This window comes from Bombus bifarius, unplaced genomic scaffold, assembly GCF_011952205.1.
Source record: "Bombus bifarius isolate JDL3187 unplaced genomic scaffold, Bbif_JDL3187 scf7180000007996, whole genome shotgun sequence".
Classification (NCBI taxonomy): domain Eukaryota; kingdom Metazoa; phylum Arthropoda; class Insecta; order Hymenoptera; family Apidae; genus Bombus; species Bombus bifarius.
Genome location: NW_022884376.1, coordinates 3,162,958 through 3,177,857, shown reverse-complemented (window position 1 = coordinate 3,177,857; position 14,900 = coordinate 3,162,958). Strand labels below are relative to the sequence as shown.

The 14,900-nt window shown below is 38.4% G+C and overlaps 1 protein-coding gene across 3 annotated transcripts; it reads right to left on the bottom strand.

Annotated features, from left to right (window-relative positions):
• Positions 1-12,858: 12,858 nt before the first annotated feature.
• LOC117206055 lies at positions 12,859-14,814 on the bottom strand. Of its 3 annotated transcripts, XM_033445045.1 has the most exons (6): positions 14,338-14,813; positions 14,026-14,270; positions 13,827-13,931; positions 13,435-13,742; positions 13,268-13,373; positions 12,859-13,183 (listed from the first exon to the last, which is right to left on the bottom strand). In XM_033445045.1, exons 1-6 carry the CDS (start codon positions 14,568-14,570, stop codon positions 13,020-13,022), a joined length of 1,161 nt encoding a protein of 386 aa, XP_033300936.1. In that variant the 5' UTR covers positions 14,571-14,813; the 3' UTR covers positions 12,859-13,019. The 3 variants fall into 3 exon arrangements, with proteins under 3 accessions (XP_033300936.1, XP_033300935.1, XP_033300937.1); XM_033445044.1 differs by having other exon boundaries at positions 13,435-13,931; positions 14,338-14,814; XM_033445046.1 differs by having other exon boundaries at positions 12,860-13,183; positions 13,435-13,931; positions 14,026-14,199; positions 14,317-14,435.
• Between the last annotated feature and the right edge of the window lie 86 nt (positions 14,815-14,900).

Here is a 14,900-nt window from a genome sequence, read left to right as displayed (position 1 = left end):
ATAATAGTTAATGTGGCGAATTCGCAAATGATCTTCCTCGATGAACGAACAGATCGAACAGATGAATTAATATGGTTTCTTTAAGCAGCCGGATCTCTGTGAAATCAAAGGTAAAGGAAGTTTCATTAATGTTAGAAGTTTGACCTCGTTTCCTGCTTGCAGTCGATCTTTTGTTTGATCGAAGCAATCTTCCTGACCGATGCAAATCTACAGGTATATAATCGTAGAACCTTGACTGTTTTAGAGCGAGGCAATTTGCTGGCAATTGTAGATAGAACGACGGTTGATAGCATTCAAATATTCCAGCAATATGTCAATTTCGATGGGCTGCATTATTGGGCGTGTGCAGAACTACAGCGAGACGAAAGATGGCCATTTTGTGCGATTGTTGAAATAATATACGCGTTCGAAGCGAAGACAAATAGAGGCAGCTATACGACAAAGGAATTTCTCGTAAACGAAAAATACGAGGATAAGAATTAGAAGATAAAAGTTCGAAGGATGTAACAACTGTGTTTTTGGTATCGCGAAATCAATCGAGAACGTAACAAAAAACGCTTTTTTTATTTTTACTGTATCGCGAAATAGTGGCGGGTGATGATATTTTCGAATCAATCCGAGTGACGAGAATATTAAATGGCGTTATTCGAATAAAAACTGGCTTCTGTCTATCCGATATATCCAATTTAATATTTGGACAATTCTTTTTGTTCCGCATAAAGCGCGAATATTCTGTCGGTGTTCCATCTATGGCCAGCGGAAAAAAATTTCGACTATTCAATAAAGAAACGACGTACATGAAACCGCGATATCCCCCGAACGAAGCTCCAGCTTTTCAAGCGCGAAGGAAACGATTTTACGAACGAAAAGACCACTGGTGATATTAATTCGAACGAAATGCTACCGTTCGGGAAAGTATTACGCTTGTGTGTTCGAGCTTCTGGGTTAATTGCAGTTTCAAATTATCCGAAGCATTTAAGTGACTATTAAAATCTCTGAATCTAAATTTGCCGCTTAACTGTCGTTTAATCATTCGTCGAGTCCGGCAGTAAAAATAATATCCATTTCTGGAATATCGAAGCCAATGAAATTCCAGTGTCAGTTTACTCGCTAGCTTCCTTTCTATAACACAGACCAGCAGTTCAAAAACGTCATTTCCCTAAACAAATCTATGAATAATCCTAAACCTTTAGATTTCTTGCGTTTAAATCAACTCATCCTACCAAAAGAGTTTGATAATTATTTATTTATTTTTATCGCATTTTATTTATTCTAATTATTTATTTTTATTGTTTCTCTCATTCAATGAAATTTATAACAGATCTGCCAACTAGGAACTGTAACTAATTAACCTGTGATTTAATACAGCTCTCAAATATCATTTTAATTGGTCTCTGCCACGCGTATATACATATTCTATATTATAGAATTTCAGTACTTGCATTGTACACTGGAATATATTAATAATCACAAAAGAGAAATATTGAAATTAACGATAGCCATAAAGATAGCATTGATATCTCTCCATATAGCGAAAGTTATTGGTAATAATCAACATGGCTCCATTTCTAGTCGAGCCCCTTGACCCATGACACAGTAGTATCAAGGGCCAAATTTATGGCACCCTCAAGAATTTATCGCCTTTTCTTCCTAAGTTCCATGATAACAGAAAACCGAACGACTATTGCAAAAGCTCGAAGCTTCACGTTCCCTAACGATACTTTGACAACCTATTTTCCTAATGAACAGTTTGCTCGGGAGAAGAAACCTCGTTACGATCGTCTCTTTAATCATAGATCAAGCAAACCTTCACATTCTCTGACAATTCCACAAACAACCTATCTTCCTTATGAAAAAATCGCCAGAGAGAAGAAACTATCTACTTTTTCTATTAGTTTTTTCTACGAACGCAACCAAGCGAACAAACTTTAATTCTCAGACGCGTAACGACATTTATAGGTATAATTATGATATTTCGAACGCGACAGGATCGATCGAACGTTACGCAACATATGTCGGATCGTTCGACGCATATTTATCTAAGCGTATTCGAGTTCATAGGCGGATCAGAGCTGTTGCTCGAACGAACACGTATCCTGGTCTGTGATCTCGATTTTCACGCGTTATCGTTCGCGTGAGAATGAGAGCAAAGAAACGAAGAGGATGGAAAGTTGTAACGCGAAGGTTCGATGCTTGCCTGGAAAATAGTTAGGAACCTGCTGCCGTTGACGTGAGGTTATTAAACATTGAGCGAGTTATGTAAGACGCGTGACAGCATCCTGACAGCGGACGTACTTCTCACGAGTTTCCGCATATGCATAGTAGTACTCCTGAGGTTTAGTGGAAAGTAACTAACTAGATAAAGTTTTTATACTATTTTTTCGTATTTCTGTTCCTGTGCTGCGAAACCACACACGATGCGATCAAATTGAACCTTACTTGACAATTTGAATATCTCACGACTCTAATTATCACGTTCTGGGATCAATTTTATCTCTCTGGAATTTAGCTTAGTAACTTCAACACGTGACAAATTCGTAATTATTATATGCTAAAATCAATTCTATTTCCGCAATGATACGACCAAAACAGTAGAAAAATAAATAGAAATTTATTTTTGTCGCTCATTAATTAAGTAATTAATTACAACGATTTCATTACTTTGATTATTTTTTGCCACACTTTCGTTATTTCATACTTTTAAGGGTTTCCCGGAGGTTAATTTTCCGGAGATGCGTAAATCCCTGCAATCTGCTTATACGTATAGCAAAAGAGAAGTTAATGAAAGTTCGTAGAATTGAAGTGTAAACTAAGTTTCTAATTTAATCGTTTCCAAGTATTGTAGCAATTAGTCTCATCATCGATTCGTCCCGTTATAACACCATAGATAGAGCTTGATATAGTGTTACGTAATTTATAGATTCTTTTTCCAATCGATCCAAGTCCCGTACATACGCATCACTCTTGGCTAATTGGAAGCAACTATACGTTAAATTTGATGGATATTTACTTAATCGTGACGAAGCATCGACGAAGGGACACGTCCATTCGCCCCTCGGGTTATTCGTCGTCGTATATGCCATGATGTTGAAAATTTCATACATTGTGTTAAGGATGCTTTTATCTGAAAAAACGACGTCCATTTTCGATCGTCCAATTTCGAAACAACGCACTCTCTACGACTATCTCGAACAACGGTATATTTTAATCTCTCTATTCTTAAGATTTATTCTTTCATCTACTCTTCTCTGCTCTACTCAACTTCTCATGAAGTTGAACTATTCGCCCTGGAACAATCGCAGGAATAAGATTATCTGTGCAGTAGAGTTCTAGAGAATAGTGAAACGGTATCTCTGAAATAAATATCTTACAATCGTTTAAGTTGTTTCAGGTATGTCTCACTTGGATAATAATTTCTCGATTTTCAGTGCAAACAGCCTAATTAATATCAAAATTAATAGCATACTCGACATTGCAAATTAGCAATAGTTATAAATAGTATCTGAAAATTCCTTCAATTATCAGAATTTCATCTAAAATTCCATTATAATATCCTCTATCCTTTCATCTTCTATTCCCACCGAAAAAAAACTGCTTTAATCAACCTACACGTGAAACATGAAACATATTCTGCGAGCATCGTACTAGCGATAAGAAAAACGAGCGAACAAGCTAATTTTTTCAAGCTAAGGGCAAACACATCTATCATAATGTAACCTGTTTATGCAGTGTTCTCGCGGCAAGCCAGCATCCAGCGACAACGTTGAATCGTGCGGCATTTTACAGAGGTTGATCTACTTCGCAGCGGTGACACGAACCGAACGTCGCCAGTGCATATTTCCCATGGCTTGGGGAAGTTTGTGCCAGTACGCGACAAATATTGGGAGAAAAAATGAAGGAAAAATGGCAACACAGTGGTACTCGAAGCTAGAGTACAATAAGAAATGACCCAGAAAACGATAGGAAAGAAGGGTTAAGCGGAATGACTGAGCATCGTGATGTGAACAACGAACATGCACAAAGTGTATGATGAAAAAACGTATCGAGGTATGGAACAAGGTCAGTCAATTATTTTCCATCTCCGCGTACATTTGTATCTCGAACGAGGCGTGAAATGTCGCTTTGATAATTTTTCACCCTGTATCGTGCATTCAAAAATGTTTCAACCGTTCGAAAAAATGTCAAACACAACGAAATGTTAACGTGGATTTGTTTCACAAATAGTTTGCTTTGATATTTATTGTAATGTTGAAATTATAACTGTTGGAAAAGTTTAAAGTAGAGCAAATTGTTTACGTCGAATATGATCAATCTCGTAAACAGTACGCCCTGACATTTTTCATAATGGAATTCTCCGTCATATATCATGCATTTACAAACAATTTATCTACTCGAATAAATGCTAAATGGAGTGAAACGTGTACGTCATATTCATTCAGCCTTGTAAACAATTTGTCTTCATATTTTTACATCACAAGTATATTCGTTATAGACTGAAAATGTAACGTGAACGTTATTTATCGTGGTTGATCTATCCCTCCAATCTGATGCTCTGATATTTCGTAGTAAATGCTAAACTTTCTCGAAAAACGCGCTCGAGCTTTGTAGCGCTGCGCGTTCGAACGATAACACTTTATCGGGTCACGTCAAAAGGAAACGTCGATGGAAGTTTCCAGTGTTGTCTCGGCTTTCCACCTCGGTGGACAGCCCGTCGAAATTTCAGTTTTCGCCGAGTAAATAGAAGTGGAAAACACCGACGTGGCCACGGTACACGTGGAGCCTCAGTCAATACACCCCCTATGGAATGGTCGAGGCTAATAAGAACGGACTGTCTTTTACCAGCTTCTTCCGACGATCAGTTTACGGAAAATGGCAACGTTTTCGCGGCTAATTTTTTAATTTCCTTATCGATCGTCCGATGTTAAAAGAATTCTGAGTTTTCTCGCAAATAAATTCCGGACGACGAAGCAGCGACGTCCAGCGGAATCATCGTGCATGCAACATTTATGTCACGAATGCTCCGAAACGTTCGTTCATAACCATATGAATTATTCAGCTCCGTGTTTCTTTCCTGCCACTGAAGTACAATTTCCGCGCGACGCTGAGCGTCGCATAAATAAACGTGTCACCTCACCGCGTGTCTTCCAGTCTTCGTGCTTCACGATATTATTTTTGAACCGCGGATGGCCGACCAGGAAAAAAAGAATCGATGTCACGGCTCGCGTGAAGCGTCCGTACTCGTGTTCCGTCCCTTCACGCGTTTTACGAGACGGCGGCGTCTGTCAACGACCTGTTGAAGCGGGAACGTTAACTAGCTCGCGAAAAATTATTGGCCCGTCGGGATTCTTCAAAATATACGATTCAACCTCGATCCTTCGAAACGTGATAGCCTCGTGGTCCATCCCCGCGCTCCGAAGTTGCCCGCTAAATTTAAGTTTCCTGACCCGTTCTTAACGTCTTCGACCTTAACATTCGGTCCATTTAACTTCGACGTCGCGTGACTATTAACGATACCGCTATTATCGTCGTTTCTCTTACCTTCTCTGTTCCCTTAAATCCTGTGCGGCAAGATGGATCGAACCATTTGCCACATCGCGTCCTTCGTCGTTGAATCGAAACGGAATGCTTTATGGGGAGCAGAATCACGAAGAGTAGGCGAAGAAAATAGTCCCGGAACTGCCCGAATCTCGTGCTGACAACAGAGTCACGTGCACAAAGGGTAGTTAGGATGGCGTACGACAGCAGCCGAAATTCGTGAGCACTGGAGGATTGGAGCGACGAGTAGAGAGGAGCCGTGTCGTCGCGACGTGTGGACGCGCACTGCTCGAGAGACGCGGACGGCACGGTGTCTGGGCGTCGCGACGACGGCAACGAACACCACCACGACAACCACGACGTCGACGTCGGCGGGTGCTACTAGCGGTCGGTGGTCCAGGGACGTACGGCGGCTGCGCAGGCGCACCAACAATTCTTCAACTCTGCCTGTCCGATTAAATTAAAGCTAGACTTTTGTTTTCTCTTTCTTCTCCTCTGTTCTTTCCTTTTCCCTTCGTTTTCTTCCACGGCTTGCTCTTCCATAGTTTCTTCTTTCCTGCTCGCCTGGACTTTTCTTCTTCTCTTCCTTCTCCTTCGCCTACCCTCGGTGATTTCCAAAGGTTGCTACCTTCAAACACCTCTTCTCGTCACGCGATGGAGATTACCGGTTTTGGGGTTGCTTCCGGTGACGCCGGGACAATAATCTCAGGGGAACAGTGCTTTCGACGGGGAGTAGTTACCTCGCCTCTTTCCCCGTGATCCCATTGCTTGATCTCTCGGATTTGTCCCCGCGTTAATGATAACGCGTTAATTGTAACGCGCTTTTGGCACGAGAAGAGAGAATAACGGCGAAGTAAATAAATTAGAAGGGCAATGACGAGTTGTAGAGAATATGAGGGAAGTTTCTTTTATTTACACAGATAGCCACGCATCCCGGATCAATTCCCTCGAGTTAAATCAAGAAACATCGCGTCCTGCGTCATATAGATCTGGAAATACTGTGGTAGTTGTCCAGAGAACCTTCTCAAGTATCGAATAACGTGTTGTAAATCTGTTGAACGAGTCAGTGACGTGCTATTAATTTTAAGTAACAGATTTTACTGACTAAGAAGAATGGTTCTCGTTTATTGAAAAACACTGTTGTTTTGAATTACAAGCGAATGTAAGTAGCGGAATATTGACAGTGAGGAAATTCAGAAAATTGCCTATCATTGTATATTAAATTAAGACGATAATCTTATCTTAAATCTTATCTTAAAATGATTATCAACCTGAAAAGTATCTCTACTCCTATGCACTACACCTGAAGAAAACCAAACTTCTGCAACAACATATCTGTCCTCCATAACACCTATCCGCAATGCCTATCTTGCCAAACGCAGCGCATAAGAGAGCTTCAACGACGATATCCAATGTATCGTTCCTCGCACACTGTTCCAGCTGAAATTCACGAAGCGAAGATTTTTGCAGACGCGAAAGTCGTGCGACACATACCGGACGCTTTTGTCATAAAAATTCGACTCGGTGAACTTGGACGTCTCGACAAGCAGCTTTATCTTCGACCGCCGTTTCACCGACGTCGTTCAGGACGACTTATCGATCCCCTCCGGCAGTGATCGTGAAGAGAGTCAACTTGCAAGAGTGGTATCGCGCGATCACGTGGCCGCAGATAAAGACCATGGATGTGCCGTTGCACGTTGCATTATTCTTATGATTTCCATAAAATCCAGTCAGCACACACACACACACACACACACACGCGCGTGCGATGTTCAAGAAGCAATCGTGGGTTATGAAGAATTGAACCTGAATTATAGAGTACTTTTTCAAAGTAACCCATTGAGAAAATACGCCGTGTTAGACGCAGAAAGAGACACTTTGCATTCGTGAAATTTTTAGTGTTCAGCGAAGTTACGCGAATACCTCGGGAATGCACTTTGCCAAAGTGAAGCAGTTTATTGCTAGCTTGAACGTGTTTTGCTTAAAAATACCATATAACGATGTATTGAGGAAATTCTCAGTTACGTGAATAAATAGTTACGTTCGGAAAGTTCTCGGTGACAAAGATTTGCAGTAGATAGTTGAAGAGGAATTCCATTTGAATATGTACTCTTTGGGAAAATCAGAAAAAGTCTTTCGTTTTTATGGCTGTTTATTCAACCCTATGAAGGGGTTGGTTTTAAAAATTTTATATGAAAGGATTAGGATAATTTGCTTCTCGGAGTAATTGTAGGAAATCGACGTAATATTTTACCGATTATTCTTGGCATTAGTTTTAATCCTTCGCTTGTCTGCGAGCGTTTTAACATGCGAAAACATCGGAGGGCAATTCTTTAATGGGAAGTTCAGCAGCTCTTTCAGAGGGAACATCTCGATCAAACTTTTTCAAGATTATCATTCAAGCCTTTTATCATGGAGAAACTTGCAGGATCGCAATTCGTCTTTGTAAACTAAATTTTCTTTAAAATGTAAGACCATTAAAGCGTCGGAATTGAGTTATGAGATCGTTAACTGACTACTTCCTTGGGGGACGTGTGCGGTAGATGTCAATTTCCTGTAAATCTCGGAGAAATATTGCCTGAAGCAACGTCGATACGAGCAACAGTGCTTTTTTAGCACGCATTTTTGTCGGTGAAGCAGCTCGTCGCGTCCAATATCGAGCTGGACTACTGTAAATCTCGTTGCAAAGTCTCGTTGTATTCTTTTCGAGTTTCATCCAGTTACTGAATTCGCGAGTCATAAACGCCGTTTCTTTTTACTTTTCTTAATAAACGTGTTTCCTAAACGAACTTTGTGCGAGAATACCAATCGAGCGTTGATCGTGATATCTCTTTAATAAACTGACACGAAACGAGAGAACCCTGCTAATATCTAGATGTGTAAATATGATTTCCAAGCTCTCCAATCGCTAGGATACGTTCCATTTGTTAATTAGATTTTTACGGTCAAAGTCGCGGACTATTTTTAACGATGACTCCGCGGCTTCGCTATCGATTTATTCGACTTTTTGCGCGTCGAATGTCGAATGTCTCTCCAGGAATAAGGTCATCCCTAAAAGAAGCTTTCGCCGGACGAGAAAAAGAACACGAGGAGGGACTGTCGAAGCGTCAAAACGTTCTGAACTCGCTTCAATGTCGTGTTTTTCTCGCCGTTTATCGAAATAGGGGGAGGACTTATGGATAAGCATCATTCGTGAACATAAGTACGACACTAGTCGTATCGAAAACATTTTACAGTAATATTCGCTTCAATTTACGACGTGCTCAGCAGCGTCTTTATCCCGCTTTTCAGCGTGAACTTTCGCTTACCTCCCATCCATAAGCGCAAACATTCGTCGTTAAAATTTATAATGGCCAATCTCCGGTATCAGTGCTTCTCGAGTAACAGAGATATTAAGATCTGGATCACAATCCTAACGAGTGGTGTGGAGAGACACTAGTTTATTCAAAATTTAGCCTACCCTGCTGAGGTAGGTACAGACGCAGGATATCGTGGCGTTGTGATTTCGCAACCGGTGACGCAGGATTATATTTTTAATAATGCGATGCATGCAGACGTAAGATTATACTACTAGCAATATTATATATTACACGAAGGTGCATAATCGCGCAATATTATTATCATACAATCATAAGGATGAATTTTATAAGAGATAGTGCGTACTTAAATTTTGTAAAAGAAAAATTAGAAAAATAGATGTACTCAGTAATAACTAATTTTTAAATGTACGTAATTTGTGTTCTTTTTTTTTTATTTTGAAACTATACGGTACAGATTGGTAAAAATTTCATCGCTATCTCGTCGTAGCGTTTATTTTTATAAAAATCAAGTGTTACCTTTGTAACTCTTCTTACAATTTAATTTAGAGGATTGCGAGATCTTTATAGACTGTTTCAATAACTGCGTTATATTTTATCTGTTAGTACGCACTCTTGTGCCATATCGATCGTTCGCACCTGGTTTCTAACACCAAGAAATAATCTCTTCTCCAAAAGCTTTTTCAAAAACTCCGATAAATTACCATCTCTCCCCGTAAGAATCCTGGAACACCGTTCAGTTACGTGCGTAGAGGTACTCGCGTGAGAATATGCGGTTGCTTCAGCCAGGGTAATGGGATGAAATTTCCACGAAAGGTTACCCGGACAAGCTGGAAGCCTCCAATCTGGTTGGCTTCCTGCTCGCGCGACGTGCTCTCGTATCAACTCACGGATATGGATGCAATCATCTCGCTCACCACTGTCGAACAATTGGCTGTTTTATCGGGAATCAGGCGAATTTACACGAGAGATCCTTATTGCGTTGTAATTCGTAGAAAGCGATCGAATCGTCTCGGTACTTACGGAAAGCTGCTTACTCGTAAAATCCTCGTTGTGTGGCACGTGGTTTCGCGAAAGGAGGATTAAACTTAAAGGAACGCGGTCTCCAGCAAGGTAAGCGTTTAGATCTTCTCTGTGTGTAACGACGAAGGGAAGCTTTCAACTTGGGACTAACAATTTAGGGAAAGTTCCTTCCACTTTCTAATGCGGAGGCACGTGATATTAACAGGAAGAAGATCGTTAAGGAGCCGGGATCGTCCGAACTTTATGAGCTACATTCTTCATGAGCGACGAGTCCCTGTCAGAATGTTCTTTAGCCGTAAACTTAGTCAATACTCTCCCTAGTTGCTCGTCTCCGGTGCTCGTAATTTTCTTCGCGTGTTCTTGGGGAAATCGAACACCTCGTTACAGGTGACACGGAAAGTTTGCTCGTAAAACGTTTGACACTCCCGAAAGCAACGTGAACAAGTTCTTGGCTGGCTGACTTTGCGGAATTAACTTTGAACACCGCCACAGAAAGTCGCTTTTCGTAAGAGTATTCTCTCTGTTCGTGATTTATCGTTCAAACGGAAGACAACGCTTGCTTGTTACGAGAAAATCGCGAAGTACGTAAAACGTAATCGGGTTGAATTTAAACTTTGATCGAAACGTTTATACGATTCTACTTATCACAATGGTGAAGATCGATGCTAATTGGTTTGCTGCACGGAAACATTCAGCCTTTTGAATTTTCAAATTTACCTTGAGCAGAATCTAGTGAGTGATTCGTGCGATTAAAACGAGTTTAAAATAGAAAATCACATTACGCGTGAATCTTCTAAAATATCCTCTGTTTCGAGAACGACCGCGGAAAAAAGGTAAGCAAGAAATTCGAGGTTACGTAACCGTGACGCACCCTCCCAGCTGCAATTTAGCTATGAATAATTCACCCTCGGAGAATAGAAATAAATCCATCCCCTTACACGGATGGATCCGCGAAGTTAGATCTGCGTCTGAATTTACTCTTGTGTTTTTATCTCGTGGATTATTCACATCCCGAATTACCAAGTTATACGATCAACGCAAATATTTGTACAGTACAGTACTTTCACGGTTAAAATTCCGTGATCATTATTTTTGTTCATTTGTCACTCTTCAACAAGAGAAAGGGGAGAAATATAGAAGGAAAGGTGAAATTTGAACGAGAAGTATGTCCTAGATCGTCTGCCGAAAGATTAATTGAGTAACGAATTAGATTTCATCTATAGACGTTTGTTATTTGCTAGCTTTCTACTTATATCTATAAAATACCGCTTCGATACGCGGAGATTGGGTCCACATTCAAGATTAATAGCCATAGATTGTGGTATCACCGTTTATAAACGAAAAGGATGGCACCGAAAACATACTCGAGGTCACGAAACACTATAACGTCGAGATTCTTTGAAACAAATTAATTTTCATCGTTTTATTCGGTATAGGACTAATGAATCATTGGGATTAAATTACTACTAGGTGAAACAAAGGGTACAACGTGGTGAGATGAATCGCCAGGTATTCGAGAAAACTAAGGAATAAGAGAAGAAGGGAGAGGAAGACAGAGATAGAAATAAGATGAAAGCTCTACAGCTAATTGTGAACATTCAGTTCGCTAGGTCTTTAATCGTTTTGTTACGAAGAACAAAGAGTATCGGTTAAGAGATATTAAGTCTACAATTTCGTGCAATGGCGCAATTTTCTTTGTATGCGGGTTATTAATAGCGCAACGGTTATGCGTATACATGGCCGTTCGCGGGAGCAAACCGCACGTTCACGCTGCTTTCTATTAACTGGTATTAATCCCAGGTATCTCGTTTGCGTTCAGATTTGTTGTCAAAGGCTGAACAACTAGGCGACGACGCGACGTGCTAAACTGGAAATGCTAAAACGAATTTAATTTCGAACTACGGCATCGTATAGAATCGTACGAGTATACATCAGTTAGCTATCAATTAAATTGAAATTTCAAAGAATATCTGCATTTGTTTTCTAACGAAATATACGCTCAGTACTGTGTAGTTTTATTTAATATAAAAACTGTTTTTTAATGAGCGAACATTTTCTGTTATTACTTGTACAAACCGTGGGATGGAATATGTAAAATTTTGCATATTATAAATATATATACTTTAGAGATGATCAATGTGAAAGGAAAAGAAAGGAGTTGAAAGTTGAAAGAAACGTTTAATTCTACGATTACAAGCTCCAAAGCTTCTCCTTATCTTTTATGATTTTTTTCCTTGTTTCACTCTGAATTTATTGTGTTGGCAATATAGGAACAACGGTCAAGCTCGCACGCAGAAAAATGATTCGTCCATTAACATTTTTAGGTTGATTTTTATTAAAAAATCTGTTAATTAAAGATTATTAATAAAAGATAATCTTTTAATACAAAATAATGTTCTAAAGAAATATACATATTTCTATAAAGACTAATAAGAACAAACGAATTACGCGCGGAATTGTAAACTTGCGCAGTATCCCCTACTGAAATCTCATTGGTGGAATAAATTTGTATCAGCCAATCAGAGTGAAACCGCCAGAAATGTTTCTACCAACCGTCTTCTGCGTGTGCAATTGTTTCAGTTTTTCGAATGTGATGGACGCGATTGCGAAAGTGAATTAAATATAACAATAAAACAGGAAATGAAAGAAAAATATAGAAATATTCTGTTTTGTGATAGTGTTAGAGTGTTCAGTAATAAATTCTGTGAAATGGTATTAAAGATTTAGTCAAAAACGAATAGACATCGCACGTATGTATCGTCACACATGCATCGTAGTAAAATTGTATGCATCGTACAAATTGTCACGTATCATTTACGAGCTTTTAAGTTGTTAATTCAATGCTACTTATTATGTTTAAGTGAAATTAATTAAATTTATCCTGCGCTGTTCTAGTGTAAAGTGAAATTGAAGTGAATTATTCAACAATAGCAACATAATCTACAATTAACGTTCACGTCAGAAACGCTGTGTTTATGCATTGCAAGAAAAAGGTAATTTTTATAAATCCCGCTCTTTATTTCAAGAGATGTTTAATATATTCACATATTTAACATATTTAATTTTATTTAACATATTTACTTTTACTTATAAAAATATTTAATTTAAAATATATAAAAAAAGTGTATGAAATTAACTAAGTGATCAGGAAGTCAACGAAAACGAATGTTTAGTGCTTGATACAGATACTAGTCTAGGTTTCATTATTTGTGCATAATTTAATTTAATTGTATTGTTCATCACATGTTCCTCTGACTCATCCATACAGTTAAGTTTTCCAATTGGCACTTGCACTTCTGACAAGCCTTCTGCACAGAGGAATGTTAGATCGTAATTAATAAAAAATATATAGATATATCTTCGAGATACATTAATGATACAAAATCACATACGTAATACTTTAAAGATGTATAGTGATTTTTCTGGACTACAAGAAACAACTTCTGCAACAATAAAGTTTGATACTTGTGGTGTAAAATCTGAGCCAATCTTGAGCATCTAAAAATGAATTTCATGTAAAATTGTGATTAAAAATATAATTACTATTTAAAAAAATTACCTTAAATGCTATAATATCATTAATTTTTGGTTTTGTTGTCATGACTGGATATGTTTCAAGATCTGTATTCACAAACTCTTTTGATTCTCCCAATGCCATAATTGAAGCTATACTTGCGCTAACATTTGCATTGACTCCATTTACTTCATTGCTTTGATGCTTTGCATTCACCGTGTTCTTTACCCTGTTGTTCTCAAAGGTAGGTGGAGTAGAATTATTAACCATTGATAATAAATTTGTAAGTTCATGAACAGGTGATACAGTAGTATGGACTCCTCTTATCTTTTCTGGACATGTAACTGGATTTTCTAGACAAATTTCGTCATCTATGTTATCAAAACGAATATGTTTACCAAGAGGAACAACTTTAGCATTTATAACATAGGCTTTACTAGATCTGTCTCCTTCGTTTAACAGTAGCTGTTCAGGTTTCGAGCTTTTCCGTCTTCGTGCACGTTTTCTCCTTGCACATACATAAGGAATTTCTGCATCTGTACCTGTAATACAACATAAACAAATAGAATCTTAATACCGTAAATAAGTAATACTACACTTTTGATTCAACCAAGGTGCTTACATCATTTTACTTACTTTCTTTAGAATTTTGCAATTTGTCTGTTATATCAGTCGGAAATTCCTGTTGCATAGGGCTTGACTTTGCAGCAGGAGAATTTATCGCTGTTGGTCCAATTCGTTTTGAATCTGCAGGACTACTTTCTGGATCTTGTTTACCTGTGTCTATTGGTGAAACTGGGTTGCTGACGGCTAAATGAAGCTGATTTATCAGTTGAGTACTGCTTAGTTGAATATTGCTTAATCGAGTCTTAGGTAAAACCCTGCAACACTTTGACTGAAATGATACATTATTGCAATATCACATACCTTTATTGCAAGAATTCTTACAAAACCGTTTCATTCTCCTTCAAAATCCGTACGTCCTCGTTAGGTGGTAAATATTCAACTTCGTTTAGAAACAAATCAAATGGCTCATTAATGCGGAACAGTACATTAATATGTGTTTTTACATCCTTTATATTTATCATTTTAGTCGAGTCAATAAAAATCCAACAAAAGCGATGCATATCTTTATGGTATTTACACAAATCGAGTTTAATACGGAAATTTGTCCGGTTCATATTTTTTTTTAGGTTATGCTTTCACTGTTTAGGTTATGCTTTCACTGTGAAGGTTGCGTATATCATGTACGCATAAATATGTACTCATGTGTATTCAAACGCGTACCGAAAATTATTAAAAAATAAATCAGATGTATATGCACAGTAATAAATTTAGGTTTTTTTATTGCATTTAAGAATATTGCAGAGGTAAAGTAATAATTTAACCGTTATATAAAAATATTGACTATCTATCGATAATTACTCTTACTGTAACGAGTCTTTGAAATTCGTAAAGTCGGTATTTCAGTTCCCATGGAACAAAATTTCAACACAAAATTTCATAAAAAA

Excerpts from the sequence above, each read along its gene's own strand:
- LOC117206055 (XM_033445044.1), bottom strand. The coding sequence starts at position 14,570 with ATGAACCGGACAAATTTCCGTATTAAACTCGATTTGTGTAAATACCAT. Across the intron at positions 14,271-14,337 it reads AAGGAGAATGAAACGGTTTT|GGTTTTACCTAAGACTCGAT; the intron begins GTAAGAATTCTT and ends AAAGTGTTGCAG. Across the intron at positions 13,932-14,025 it reads ATTGCAAAATTCTAAAGAAA|GTACAGATGCAGAAATTCCT; the intron begins GTAAGTAAAATG and ends GTTGTATTACAG.